This window comes from Numida meleagris, chromosome 20 (assembly GCF_002078875.1).
Source record: "Numida meleagris isolate 19003 breed g44 Domestic line chromosome 20, NumMel1.0, whole genome shotgun sequence".
In the NCBI taxonomy this organism is placed as follows: domain Eukaryota; kingdom Metazoa; phylum Chordata; class Aves; order Galliformes; family Numididae; genus Numida; species Numida meleagris.
Genome location: NC_034428.1, coordinates 514,837 through 528,299, shown reverse-complemented (window position 1 = coordinate 528,299; position 13,463 = coordinate 514,837). Strand labels below are relative to the sequence as shown.

General features: G+C 48.1%; 1 protein-coding gene across 7 annotated transcripts in view; it reads left to right on the top strand.

Annotated features, from left to right (window-relative positions):
* The window catches only part of CAMTA1 (calmodulin binding transcription activator 1), a gene marked incomplete at its 5' end in the record, with an annotated part of 208,918 nt that continues 202,771 nt past the window's right edge, over positions 7,317-13,463 (top strand). For all 7 annotated transcript variants that reach the window (XM_021417392.1, XM_021417391.1, XM_021417393.1 and 4 more), the window contains 1 exon segment: positions 7,317-7,435. In XM_021417392.1, coding sequence (XP_021273067.1) covers positions 7,317-7,435 — 119 coding nt within the window.

The window sequence follows — 13,463 nt, the reverse complement described above, 5'->3', positions numbered from 1 at the left end:
GCGGCGGGGCCGCGGTGACCCCGGGGGCAGCGGACGGCCCCGGGCTGCGGCGCTGGCGGAGCGGGAGGGCCTCGGGGCCTCCATCTTACAGGGAGGGGGTGCTTCGCCTCCTGCACCTCGGCCGTTGCGTAACTGCCATTGGGTACGTGTAGTTAATTCCTCTTGAATCGCTCTCCCGCCGGCTGCGTCCCCCGGTAACTTTGTGTGAGCTGGCGGATGCGGCGCTCCCTGCCTGCCCCGGCCGCTGGAGGTGCGCTCCTCATCCGCTCCCTTGTGACCCATGGGCACCTTCCAGCAGAAAACCCCTTCTCAGGATAAGAGTTACGGCTCCGCCTCTTTATGGTTTTTTCTTCGGAGTGTTTTTGGGAATTTTTTTTCTTCCCTGTGATGGAGGAGCTGTCGCTATTTGTAGCTGTGCCACCTTTGCTTTGCTTTTTGCCCCCACCTTATCCAGCGTGGTGAAGCCTCACTGCTCTACAAAAATCTAAATTTTAAATAGTGGCGGTGATTATGAGTATGTTGTCGGCTTCATCTTTTATTAATCTCTTTGATGCTCCCAAATTCATTAGTTCCATCTTTCCTGTGGTCTGGAAAATGCTGGGCTTCGTTCTTTTCTCATTTGCGTTGAAGAGAGTGATTAACTCCGCTGAAGTAGTAGCATGCCAACTGGTTGATGCTGGTGTGTGTGAGAAGTGGATCGGTTTTGGCTTTGTAGTTTGAGTGGTGAAGTTTCAGTTCTTCGGTTGTCGCCGAAGCACATCCCGGGTTGGGTTTTTTTTCTTGTTATTTAGTGCCATTTTCATTGCGTTGCTCACTGGTCTTTGGAGGGCTGCTCGCGTTCTTGTAGTAGCTGAGGGGTTGGATCCATGGTGCCACAATGGAGCCACTGGGCAGCGGCTCTGGGCCCTGTGTGCGGTGTGGCCGGGCTTTGCCCCCGGTGCCCTGCTCCGTGCTGCTGAGCCCATTCTGCGGTGTTCTGGGGCCGAGATAGGAACCGTTCATTCCTCAGAGTGCCTGCCAGGAGCTTAAACAGGCGTAGCATCGAGGTGTGATTCAGGAGAAGTGTTTCAGCAGTGCTGCTTTACATCTTAGCAGCACGGGTTTTGGGGGAGTCGTTGGGGGTTCGGGCAACTGTTAGGATTTTGTTCTTGAATGCTGTAAGTGTTTGGCAAGCAACACCTTTTGAAACCCAACCTTTCTTGATTTTGTTGTTAAACAGCAAATATTTACTTCCCTCTCTGGAAGTGCTGCGTAGCGTTTTTTGATTCGAGCAAACCTTTGCTTACCGCGGGGCTGAGGCAGTAGTGCCCCGCTGCCCGCACTGCTGTCCTGCCCGCTGGAACCCGGCAGCCTCGGTGAAGAAGCGGAGTTTGACATTCAGCTCGGTGCGGCCTTTGCCCCAAAATTTTTGCTGAATTTCAGCAGCTGAAGTGTTACCAACGTTGGTGTTGTCAGAGGGAGAGGTGAACTGCCTGCTGCTGGAGTTCGGAAGCCGCGCGGAGCCTGGAAGCCAGCAGTGCGGCTTCAGGAGGCTGACTCTTCTGACTTTCTTACAGCAGTGGGAACTATGTGTGTGGTTGAGGGCAATTCCTTCTTTAATTGTGATATCATGGGTGTCACTGTTCAGTGCACGAGGTGACTGATGTAAGATGTGGCTCTGTGCACAGCTCGGGTTTTTTAACCCAGTTCTCCGCCCCTCGTTTTTAATCGTTTCCCCAAAGACTTTTACTCAGTTCTTTGGTTGCTTTGGTATTTTCTGACTGCTGTGGAAGGTTTCCTGCAGGCGTTGTGACTTGGAATTCGTTTTCTGTATCAGGAAACAAGGAACGTGTTATGTAAAAGTAAGGTTACATGAAATGTTTTTAGGATGTATTTCAAGTCTAGGTGGTAAGTTCACATCGCTGACATTCTTGAAAGTTTCTTTCCAAATGTGCGGTCATCCCAGGGCCTGCCTGGAAGGGGGGTGCTGCCGAAGGGAGAGGCCAGGAGGGGGAGGGAGCCCCTGGTTCCCAGGCAGCCTGCAGAAAGAGGGAGCGGGAATGTGACCTTCCTTGTTAGTGTCCCCTCTGCCTCTGCTTCAATCAACCCAATATATCTGCAGGGAAAAAAACTTTCTGTGGAGTGAAACGAGGCTAGGAGAGTGCATTGTGGAATGCGGCGCCCGCTTAATTAAAACGCAGCGCTTCCAGCAGCTTCATGCGCTGCCAGTGTTTCCTGGATTTCCTGTTCCACACCTTGCTGAGTTTTCTTGGTTTTTTCCCTCACTTTGGGTCTTGTAGCTTCTGTAGCATCCTGCGCCCTTGGGCCCCCGGGGCTGTATCTCCCCTGTTCTAAATCCTGCAGGCTGCCAGTGGTGCAGCTCAGCCCCGCTAACCGTGGTTCTGGGGCACAGCAGCTGTGACCTTGTCCCCCAGAAGCGGGGGTGTGCACCCGGTGGTGGCAGTGCTGGCTGAGCAGGAGCTAATTACCAGCGCTGTGGTGCTCCCATTATTAACGGGAATGGAGAGCTTGGTGTCCTCCTGCTCTTGTCACATTGGTGCATCAAGGGTGCTTGGTTTTGTTTTGCTTTTCCTGCCAAGTGGGTTTCCAAACCTGAGGACTCAAACTGTCCATAGTGAAAAATAACTAAATAGATATATGTGTATATATATATATATATCTTTTTACGTGTGTGTATATGTATATATATCGATATATCTGTAGGGTCTGGTGGCCGCCGTGGTGTGTAGACCCAGCGAAGCTCTATTCGCTGCCACCAAGGTGAAGTCACAGCTGGGTTTCTGTAGAAACAGTATAGCAAAACTTGCAAAGGATAGATGGACCCAGCAAATAACAACATCGATGCGTGTGGAATGTAAAATAATTGCATAAATTTCTTCTGACTGAGTACAGGTAACTGTTATTTTTGTCTTGTTTCTTCATCTACAATCTGTTGAAAAATGAGAACTTGGAAATTGTTGGAAGAGGAGGATTTGTTTCAGTTTTGTTTTTGAAAAGAGGAGTTTCAGAAAAGCCGATCGGATGAGAAATGCGGCTCTGATGGAGAGACAGCGAGGCTTGTCCTTGGCTTTGCGCGTCGCTGCGGTCCCTGCTCAGCCTGTTTCAGTCGGGCTCGGGCCGTTAGTGCCGCCGTGGGGAGGAGCGGTGCGTGCTCAGCGCTGCCCTGTGTCGGGGCCTGGCTGGGTACCAGCCCTGCACAGCGCGGCCTTGGTGCTGCTTCCTGGCAGCGGTGTGCTGAAGGCAGCGTTGCTCATCTCCCGAGCTCCCATTCCATTTTAGTAGCTGATTATAACCTTGCAACTTCAAGTGTTTCTAGAGAAGCACCTGTTGGCAGCGCTGAGATACGTCTTCTGTTGGGTGGGTTACCCAATGGCCAACCTAAATTATTACTTCATAAAAGCGAGTTTATAAAACTTCCGTTTGTGATTTTATGGGCTTATTCTTTATATTTACATCCAGTACAGAACTATCTGCAAATCAGCATTTGATCCACGCCCGTTCAGCCATTTCTGTATTCTCCAATTATATGTTATATTGATAAACTGTGGTAGTTAAGTGGCCTAGAGATCTAAATTCTCCTTCTGGATCGCAGGAAATTTAAGATCCAGTTAAAAAAAGAAGAGGGGGTTGTTTGGGGAGCGGGGGTAGAGCACAGACTCACTGTGATTTGCTGTTGTGCGCTTTAAAGTTTTATGGCTCGTGTTGCATCTCCTGGGAGGATAAAGTGCAAGGAGCATGAACAAACCCATAAAATTACGAAGGCTTTATGTGGTATAATTAATATGGAACTTTCTATGAACTTTATAATAGTTTTACTTTCTTAATTTCACATGAGTTTTTGGCTCGCTAATGAGTAATCTTGAACACTGCTAATGGAACTTAAAATTCGGATTTTCATGAGGAATTATAATGAGATACGTTATACTGAAATGAAGCAGCCTACATGGCTTCCTTAGTGTAATTTTCCGAGCCGGCTGTGCGTGCCCTGGGAAGCGTTGTTGAGCTGTGGCCAACTTTACACTAAAAAATAAATAAATACCATGTCGATAGAGCTTTACTGGCAAATCCTCCTTGTGCAAGTGCAGCTTTGCTTGCAGAAGCACTTTTTATCGACACTGGATGGTTTTGCAGATCACAATGTCGTAAGTCACATCCGTAGCAAAAATCATGCTGGGATGAAAGTTCAAGGTACAAACGTGGCCTGATTTCCGTCGTGAAATCAAATGAGCGTTGTGAAATTGCAGCTTCTTTCTTTTTTTAACTAAGAGGAAAATTTAGTCCTAAGCAAACGTGGAATATTCCCCGTGGAAGGTACCGGTTGCTCTGCAGGTCTGCCACGAGTGCTGACTCGTGTTGATCCGTATTCTTCCAGCTTCATCAGAAGACGACGTGCTCGATGGGTGTGTGCTCCAAGTTGACCAGAAGGGGTAGGTTTGTTCTGAACCCAAGGAGAGTGACTTTTTTTCTTTTTGTTCCACTTTCCTAATGATCTGTATGTTTTAGTGGGAAGGATTGTGGTTGGTTGCGAGGGACTGAGTGGCCAAGTGAGGCCTGGAGGAATTTGAACTCCCGCTAACCTGTCTGTGGCAGTGACAAGATCACCATTGTGACCGCTGATGAAAACCCCGTGTGAAGAAGGGAGCTGAATAATGGAGTGGAGACCTGGTAGTGATAGGGTCTGCCAACACCAATGGGCGCAGCTGGGAGAAAGGCCCTTGTGTTCTGTGCCGAGCCGTGCCATTTTGTTGGCAGCCCTCCATTTGGAGATGTGGACTTGACAAAAACAGGGTTAGTGCCATTCCTGGCAGAAAACATCCAAAGTGGTTGTGTTGCATCTCATGTGCTTTACCAGCAGCACATTTCTATATTTGAAGTCCAGATCACAAGATTACAGTAGGTAGACCCAGAAGAACCATTTTCAGTTTGGGGTTATCCCAGTTAATTCCGCTGGATAGAAAGGGAACTTTTAAAACAAGAATGCACGCGTCGCGTGGGGCGATCCACCCTCTTGCTTAGTCCTTGTCGCTGGCTGGCCATTTTTCAAGGTCAGACCTGTTTGGGGGATGATCAGATTTAGCATTCTTGGCACATAACGTGATTATTGTGTGTCTTTGTGACCGTGCAGCTGGAAGATTCTTTATCAGAAGGGCTCCGAGGTAAGGAAGGTGGCAGATGTTTTCGGTGCTGGGAATGTTTTGGAGTGAAATGTCATTACGAAATGCAGAGAAGGGGGCATATGCAAGACAGTCACATGACAGGGTGAACCTTCCACTGCTGTAATACAAAGGAATGAGTTACTAACTGTGTGAGTTAGAAGGATTAAAGTCAGCAAGTTCTGAGAACTTATACCAAAACATTTTTAAGGGATCTATCCATAGGCAATTTCTGGATTATTAATACCGATAACTGATGACAGCGGAAGAAAGTTAATAAAGCGAGCTGAATAATTGTAGGTCTGCCAGCCTCGCAAAATAATGGAATGAATGATATAGGGCTTGACTGATACGGAGGTAAGGGGAAATAATACAATTAATGTCAATTAAAATGTGCCTATGGAAAATAAGCTGATGAGATGTAGCTGGGGATGTGGTTTGGCTGATAAAAGCAATAATGTGTGATGTAAAATACTTTGCCTTCTTAATGAATGGAATGGCTTGCAAAGCGCTATTTTGAATGAGAAATGGAAACGGTACAAAAGCGGGAACGTGGAGCAGCTGCCGGCTGAACTGGGCGACTGATGGGAAGGTGCTGCTCTGTGCTGCGCTGCTCTGTGCTGCGCTGCTCTGCACTGCTCTGTGCTGTGCTGTGCTGTGCTGCAGCCCCCTCTGCCTGCAGGACGCTGGGAGGAGGCTCTGGCCCCGTCCATCCCCCCACGCTCAGCCCCACGCGGTCACGCACTGCACTCCCCGTCACTCCTGGAACGCACGGTGCTCGTAAATTAGAGACCAGCTCACGTTTATCATACACATCACTGCTTATCTTGTAAACTCATCTGCTGTGCTTGCACGAGTAGTTGATTTAACAGCGTGTATATTGTTGAACTTGACACATCTAAGAGTATAATCAAGCTCTAAAAATACCGGGCGTGTTTAGCTCCTGGTTGTGCTCTTGCTCTGCTTTCTGAAATGATTGCTGGCTGGATTCTCTTTTGTTGGCTACAGGTCACGGCAAGTTTCCGTACTGTACATAATTAGAAAGGAGTTTTATCATGATGCTGGCATCTGTTCAGTGACATAAAATGATGAGATGTGTAAAAGGAAAAAGTTGATTTTTTTCTTTCCCTGTATATTTCCAGATGAGAAATTACCGTAAGTTAATTTTGTAGGGTGAAATGCTGATCAGAGGATCTGTGCGCGAGGGATTCTGGGCAGCGGTGTGCCAGAAGGGTGAGAATAGCAGAGGAGGGGAAGAAGGGGAGGCTTAAAGGAACTGCTGGACCTTGTGCCGTGGCTCGGCAGCGCTGCCCTGCTGCAGGACCTGCTGGGGGTGGGAGCACACCTCGCTGCCGGACTCGTGTTGTGCAGGGGCTGCGGGAGGCATGGCAGAGACAGCCCGCTGCTGCTGCCCACCTCTGCCAGGCTGTTGTCAGGGCTTTGGTTTTCCCGGTCCCTTTGCTTTTAAGGGATGTCAGTGCTCCTTCGGTCTACATCTGTAGCAGCAAGAAAGAATCATTTTGTATTCTTCAGTATTTATGCTACTGAGAGGCCTGGGTAGAGCAAGGCAGGAAGATTTCCATCCCTCTACTTCTCGTTTTGAGGAACTATGTTCACTTTCTGAGCTGTCATGGAAAGAAAAGTAACCTGCTTTTAAGCGGGTACAGTGCATCTTAGAGTTTTAAAGAAACTAATAGACCTTGAGTTGCATTTCTGCTGCAGCTTGGCAAAATCGTAGCAGGTAGAGGAGCTCTGCGGTTATTTGCTTGCAAATCCCATCTAGTGTGGACTTCATTTACGCCTTTCTTGGCAGGTCAGACCGCCGTGGTCACAGGTTCTGTAATGGTTCGTTGCTATTGCTTGTCAAAAATTGTCACATAGAGAAACAATGAGCTAAAATAGGCCCGGGTCGGCACACACGCATGCTCGTGCACTAATCCATTAAAGCTGATCTCAACTTTGCAACCATACAGGATTAAACTGTATTTTTATTTCTGAGATAAAGGTGGAATTTCAACAGAAAGCCGTGTTCTTACTTGCGGTGGCACGTTGCTGCTCTTTGACAAGAGCAGTGGTGGATTCCCAAGGTTGTAACTAGGGTCTCCTAGCAGAAACCACAGGTTCTGTTCCATGTATATATCACGTGTGTTCTCTTCTTTCCAGATGATCATGGGAACAGCAATGGCAGTCATGTAAAAATCTTTTTACCGAAGAAGCTGCTCGAATGTCTACCAAAATGTTCAAGTTTACCGAAGGAGAGGCACCGCTGGAACACTAATGAGGTAATTAAATCTGCTGCTCTTAAACAAACCCCTCTTCTTTATCCTTGTGGGTTGGTTTTTGACAACATGCTACGTGAGTTACAGAGTCTGAATTCACTTGCTCTGAAACGTATTGTTTAAATAATAAAATGGTATTAAATATTGAAAATGAGCTCGACTTGAGGGCGAACATGGAAGCTGACTAATGGTATGGCAGGAGTCTATTACTTGTGTGTATGTCACTTGTCTGAAAAAACAGTATTTTGTATCATCATAGGGGTGGGTTTCAGAATTGTTTAACGTTTGTTGTTTAGGTGCTGTGTTAAAGAACACTACCTTGCTATTGGGAATGCGCGCAGACTTTTTAAAAGAGAAAGGCACATACACACACAAAGCCCTAACAAAACACAAGACCACGCACATTTTTGCTTGCAAAGCAGGATTCTGAGGAGTAACTCACCTGCAGTTTGAGAAATCAGATGTTTTATACTGGAATTCAGTTACTTTGAATGCATTAGTTTGCATATCTCCTGCTAGCCAACATATTGTGTTGTGTTCATTGAAATGAAGCAACTGCTTAAAATGCAGGTGCCTGGTGGTCCAAGGTAAGGGTAAAGAGCAGTCCAAGTTTGTCTGTGACCCCTTGCCTTTATTCCACTGGCTAGGAAGGTGGAAGGGTCAGATGAGTCACGGGAGAATTCAGCATTCTGGACAGGAGGAAAAGGTAAAAGCATTTGGTAGTGCTTGTCAGCATATTGTTGGTGTGGGCTTGTCTCATACCTTAATTCTAGGCGGATAAATAATCAGCTAGCACGTTTAAAAGAAAAAAGAAATGTTTTTTTGGGCATCAGGTTGGTCACTCTGGTTTCTGTTTCTCACTTCTGAAATCTGTCACCAATGGTACCGTGCAGTGGGGACGGGGAGCTGGCTCTGCGCTCGGGTCAGTGCTGCCGGTAGCTTTGCCAGCACATGCTGCACCTTGATGGTGATTTCCTATTGCATTACTAAAAACGAGGAGCTTTCATTGTGGCCAGAGATTTTCGGCCTTATTAGGGCAGAGCAAAGAAACAGAATCGTAAGCCTGCATAAGGTCTTGGAAAATTTGTGTTACTTAAATGGGAAAAGGTAACTTAGCTTAGAGATTTTATTCCTCCTCCACTTGGAAATGCAAATGTGCTCAATGTTATAAAAGTTGAATTTTCTTAGAGTATAACAATAATAATGCTGGACTACGTTTCGTGGTTGATTCCTAAGGGGCCGTATTTCTCATCTGACTACACAGGTGTTCTCAGTGTGCTGGTGAGGGCACAAGTTTGGAAATACTGAAGGAAAAAGCGTGTTTTATAGAACTGGCACTTAGAGAATCCTTGTGTTAATTTCAGCACCACCGGCACCGCTTGCCGGGGCTGTCCCAAATAGCAAGGTTCATGGGATCACAGAATGTCCCATGTTGGAAGGTACCTCCGGGGACCATCCAGCCCAACTCTGGTGTGCACAGGACCGTGTAAGAACGCACCCTGTGTCTGAGAGCGTTGTCCAAATGCACAGTGAGCTCCGGAGGCCGCGGGGCTGCCAGGGCTCCTTCCCAGCTGCCTGCACAGGGGCTTGTTCTGCTATGTTGCATGGAAACGTTTCAAGGAAATCTGAGCACGGCCTTTATACACGTTGTGTGTGCTGGAAGTGCCGCTCGGGCGGCTGGGTGGTGCGGGGGGCTCGTGTTGTGTGTTAACCTGCCGGCCGGGCCCTGCTGATGGCTTTGTTGCATCTGCAAATGAGATGCTGCAAGCGCTCAGCACAGAGGTCAGGGAGCAGCTGGGGTTTGTTCTTTCCTCTACCAGGGCATCACCATGGGAACGCAGGCAAATAACTTTTTCTGAGCGCTTTCATCTGTAGATTGAGGATAATGGTCATGCGTTGCTTTGGGTTGGGTAATTAGGGTGGAGGAGCGATATCCTCTGAGAACCGGGTAAGTTGTGGCTGACTGTGCGCTCAGCCAGAGGCACGGGGCATTCACAGCCGCTCAGCGCTCGGAACGCGTTGCTGAGATGTTTGCTTTGAGTCCGATGACGCAGTTTTAACTAAAATGTTTGATGGAAATACATTTCCATATCAAAATGTCATCTCGTCTTAAATCAAGTTCACGGTGTTTTTATATTTTGCAGAGAAGGAAGTGTTCCTTCCAATTTAATTTTTTTTCCCCATGATGCACAATCATCAGTCTAGCCAAGCCATTTAATTATAGATCTAGATTTTTTGAGATGCCTGCGAAAGTTGTGAGCTTCTATTTATTTTGCTCGGGGGGGGATAGAAAGGGACCTTCACGTGATTGCTCACACGAGGACACATTAGCTAATTGCCAGAAAATTCCGCAGATGCGAGTGCTTGTGGGGCAGCACTTGGGGTCTGGTCGTGGCTTGCTGCGAACCCCTGGGAGCCGGGGCACAGCGCTGGTGCCGGCCCCGAGCTGGCGGAGCAGCCCTTCCCCACGTGGCTGCGGGGCTGCCTGGCGCTGGCGCTTGTCTGCGCTGTGTCCCCTAATGGAGGCGGCAGAGGTCGCGGGCTCATTAGCCGGTAATCGCTTTAGGCGGCGAGAAATGTTGTCTGCAGGAAATTCATCCTGCTTCTTCGTGTAGAATGATCAGATTATCGAGGCACCCGGAGCTTCCCACGCCGCTGCGCTGTCTCGGCGGCGCAGATAGGTGCGGGGCTGGGGGGGTTGGTGTAACCTTGTCTTCGTGCCGCGCCTGCCAAGCGCGGATTGCAGTTCTGAGCGGAGATGCCTTTCATTAATGGGTTGGCAGCCGCAGCCATTAATCATCCTTGTAAACACTTAATGACACAGTAAAAGAAAGACGGAAAAGTTAAACACCCAAAATATAAAATATTACTTAGCGCTTTTGTTTCTGGCCACATCCCGTGTTTACGTCCTCTGAGGGGACAAGCCGGGGTTGCCATGGTAGAGCGGTATTCACTGCCAAGCGCGCTCAGCCTTGGCTTGAAGGGTCAAGCAAGGAGTGCCAGTTTTTCCTATAGAATATTTAACACCAGTTTCTTCCTTTAGTTCGTGGCGTTCGTGGACTTCAGTTGCGTGCCCGCTTACGTCTCTGATTTTGTCTTGCGTTTTTGCTTGGCTTGCAGGTTGGTGACATTGAGTTATTTCCCGTCTCTTTTTTCTCAAGTGCAGACAAGATGTAGAAGGCTTTGGGAATTGCCTGAGGGCCATAAGGGACCCAGCTCGGGGCTGGCTGGTACCTGTGTGCCCTTAGCGAGGGGTTTGGGGGGGGACGCCCCATTGCTCAGCCCCCAGGAGCTGGCACCGCGCTCTGCCCCGCCGCTCTCCGCGTGGTGCCGGAGCAGTGGGGCATGGCTTCTTGTTGGTTCTTCTTCAATGCTTTGAGGTGCATTTTAGAATGGACGCTTCCATACGAAAATGGGAGAAAATGAAGAACACCTGTTGCTGTCAGGCTTTGCTGGGTAGCATGATGCACTGTAGCGCTTTGCTGCATTTGTCTGCTGGTTGGCAACTAATTTACCAAAAGAGGTGGAGGTGTGAGGAAGGGACGGGTGCGAGCTCAGCCCCGGGGCGGTGCTGTTCCCATGCTTCCCATGCTCCTTAGGGCAGCACTGGGAGCGGCCCCGCGGGAGCTGGCAGCAGACGTGGCTGCTCACAGTGCTGCATCGTGGTGGTTTGAGGCTGAGCGGTGAAAGAGATGGAAATGTGTTTAACAGAAGCACTTCATTATGGGTTTATTTTGTGAAATTAATGAAATTCTGTGCTTTGCCTAATGTACAAAGCAGAAAATGTGCTATTGGCTTTGCTTTTGCAGTTTCTCAGTCATGTTTACATAATTAGTGAATGTTGTGTGCAGGCTCAGTGATTGAGCGGAGCTGAAAGGTTACTGTTCCTGCAACAAAGGCCCAAGAATACCTGCTGTACTGCTTGTGGTCTGGTGGAGAAAGATCCTTCAGCTTCCTCTGAGGAAGGGCTGACTTACTTTCCCTTCCCTTTTGTTAAGTGCTAGAGCCAACTTTGTAGCTCTGTACAATAAGTCTTCAAGAATGGCTGATTTTGCAGTTCTGTGCCATTAACATCTTGGAGTCCTGCTACCAAACCGAGTCCCATAAAGCAAAACAAATGGATGGGAATGTGTTGTTTTGGGCAATGCATTGCCCTCCTGTTTTTATTCCGAGTGAGACTGACTTCCTTGCATTAATTGATAACTAAAGGAAAAAAAATCTTAATTAGTTTGAGCTTATTCTAGCTCAAACCAGTACCGTTCCAGCATGATATTAGACTGTGCCTCTATTTTTATGTATTGTGTTGTGAGGAAAATGCATAACTCTGCACCCCTGAGGAACAAGGTGCCGCACGTGGAGGGCAGCTCGGCAGCCCCAGCTTGGCCACGTGCTGCTCCGGCGCGGTGCTGGCGCTGCGATGTCTGTTGCTGCAGAGAAAAAAGGGAAAGCTGCCTTCCAGGCATCAGGGTTCTCCCTTTAAAGACTATTTTAAGGGTTTCCCACGTTGGCAGAGGCGCCTGAAACCATTTAAGATGACTCTGTTTTAGATCTATGGGGACACTTGTGTCTGTGCATTGAAGCTTCTTTCAAAAATACATATCTATTGGTAGGGTAGGTGCAAACCTTTTAATATCAGGGCAATAAAGCTTCTAGAAGCTGCAGGGAGGAAGGAGGATGTTTCTGAGGATCCAGCTGTTTGCCCAGCAAGGCTGTAGGAATTACAGGAAGCTTTCCTTGCATTTAAAACAGCTCCCCTACTTCTTCGGTGTGGCTTACTGCTGCTCGATGTGTGGGCATGGTCCTGCTCCGGGCTCAGCTTGCAGGGTTGCATTGGCTTGGCTCCCCTGTGCCCAGCTGTTGCCGTGCCGGGTAATCCATCGGCACTCGTGTTTGAGATGGCCCCTGCCATGAGGCACGGCCTGGAGCTGCCAGCTGGGTCAGGAGATGAGAGGTTGGGAGGCAGCAATGGGAGCGCAACCGAACAATGGCATATGCTTTGTTTGTTGGGGGAAATCAGGCAAAAATGAGAATGTGCAACTGAAAAACACCTTTTGTCCAGATGAGAACTGGCCGGCAAAGCGTAGCTGTTTATTTTCTCCACTGTAAAGAGATTCCTTATTATAGGATTTAGGTCTGTCACTCAGCCTGGCATTCTTAAAAGCTTGGGCTCATTGTAGTTGTTGCCAGATAAAATGAAAAAAAATTGTTCTTTTGAAGATGGGAACTAACCTATAAAGGATGAATCCAGCACAGAAAGCTCAAAAAGCAAATACTTGTTTCAGCCCCCACCTAGAAGTTCATACAAATGCAAAGCTGATTAGTCGTCACGGGTGGATTTAAATTTGCCCGTCAAGTTCTGGGTTCTCTGTCGTCTGCTTCTCCTGACTTGCATCTTCTGGTTCTTACTCTTTAATGGTGCAGGGATCGCTCTGAAACGTGCTGTCAAAAACCACAGAATCCTGCGTAGGGGGAGTAAAAAGTCAGAGTTGTGTATTATGGAAACCATTCCTCGAATATGAGGGTTTAATATAATGGTGGAGGTGTTTGTGTCGCTGCTGCGCGGCGCGTTGGGTCCCAGCCTGCCCAGCACGGAGTGACATCCTCGCCGGGGCGTGAGGTGCATTGTACTTGGAACGGCGCTTTGCAAGGAAAATGTTACGACAAAGTCAATTTACAAAGTCAATTTAAATGTCTCTTTGCCAGGGACTGGCGTGTATAAACACAAATGAATTGGTTCACTTGTCAACTGAATGGAAATGGAGGATATTACATTTTGTAAGTGATTGAAATCCTGTCTTTTCCATCTCACGTTTGGTACTTCCAAGGGTGACTGTTTCATTTAGAAGAGAAAAATGTAGGAGAAAAAGTAGAAGCAGACATCAAGGAAAAGTCAGTGCCAGTAGAAGCACAGATTTCATGCAGGACAGTGCTTGGAAATGGACTGAGTGGAACAGAAACTTGTGTTGAGCACCGGGAGTGACCATGGGGGCATTGCAGGGAGCAAAACTCCTCGGGGGAAGAGGGGGAGGAT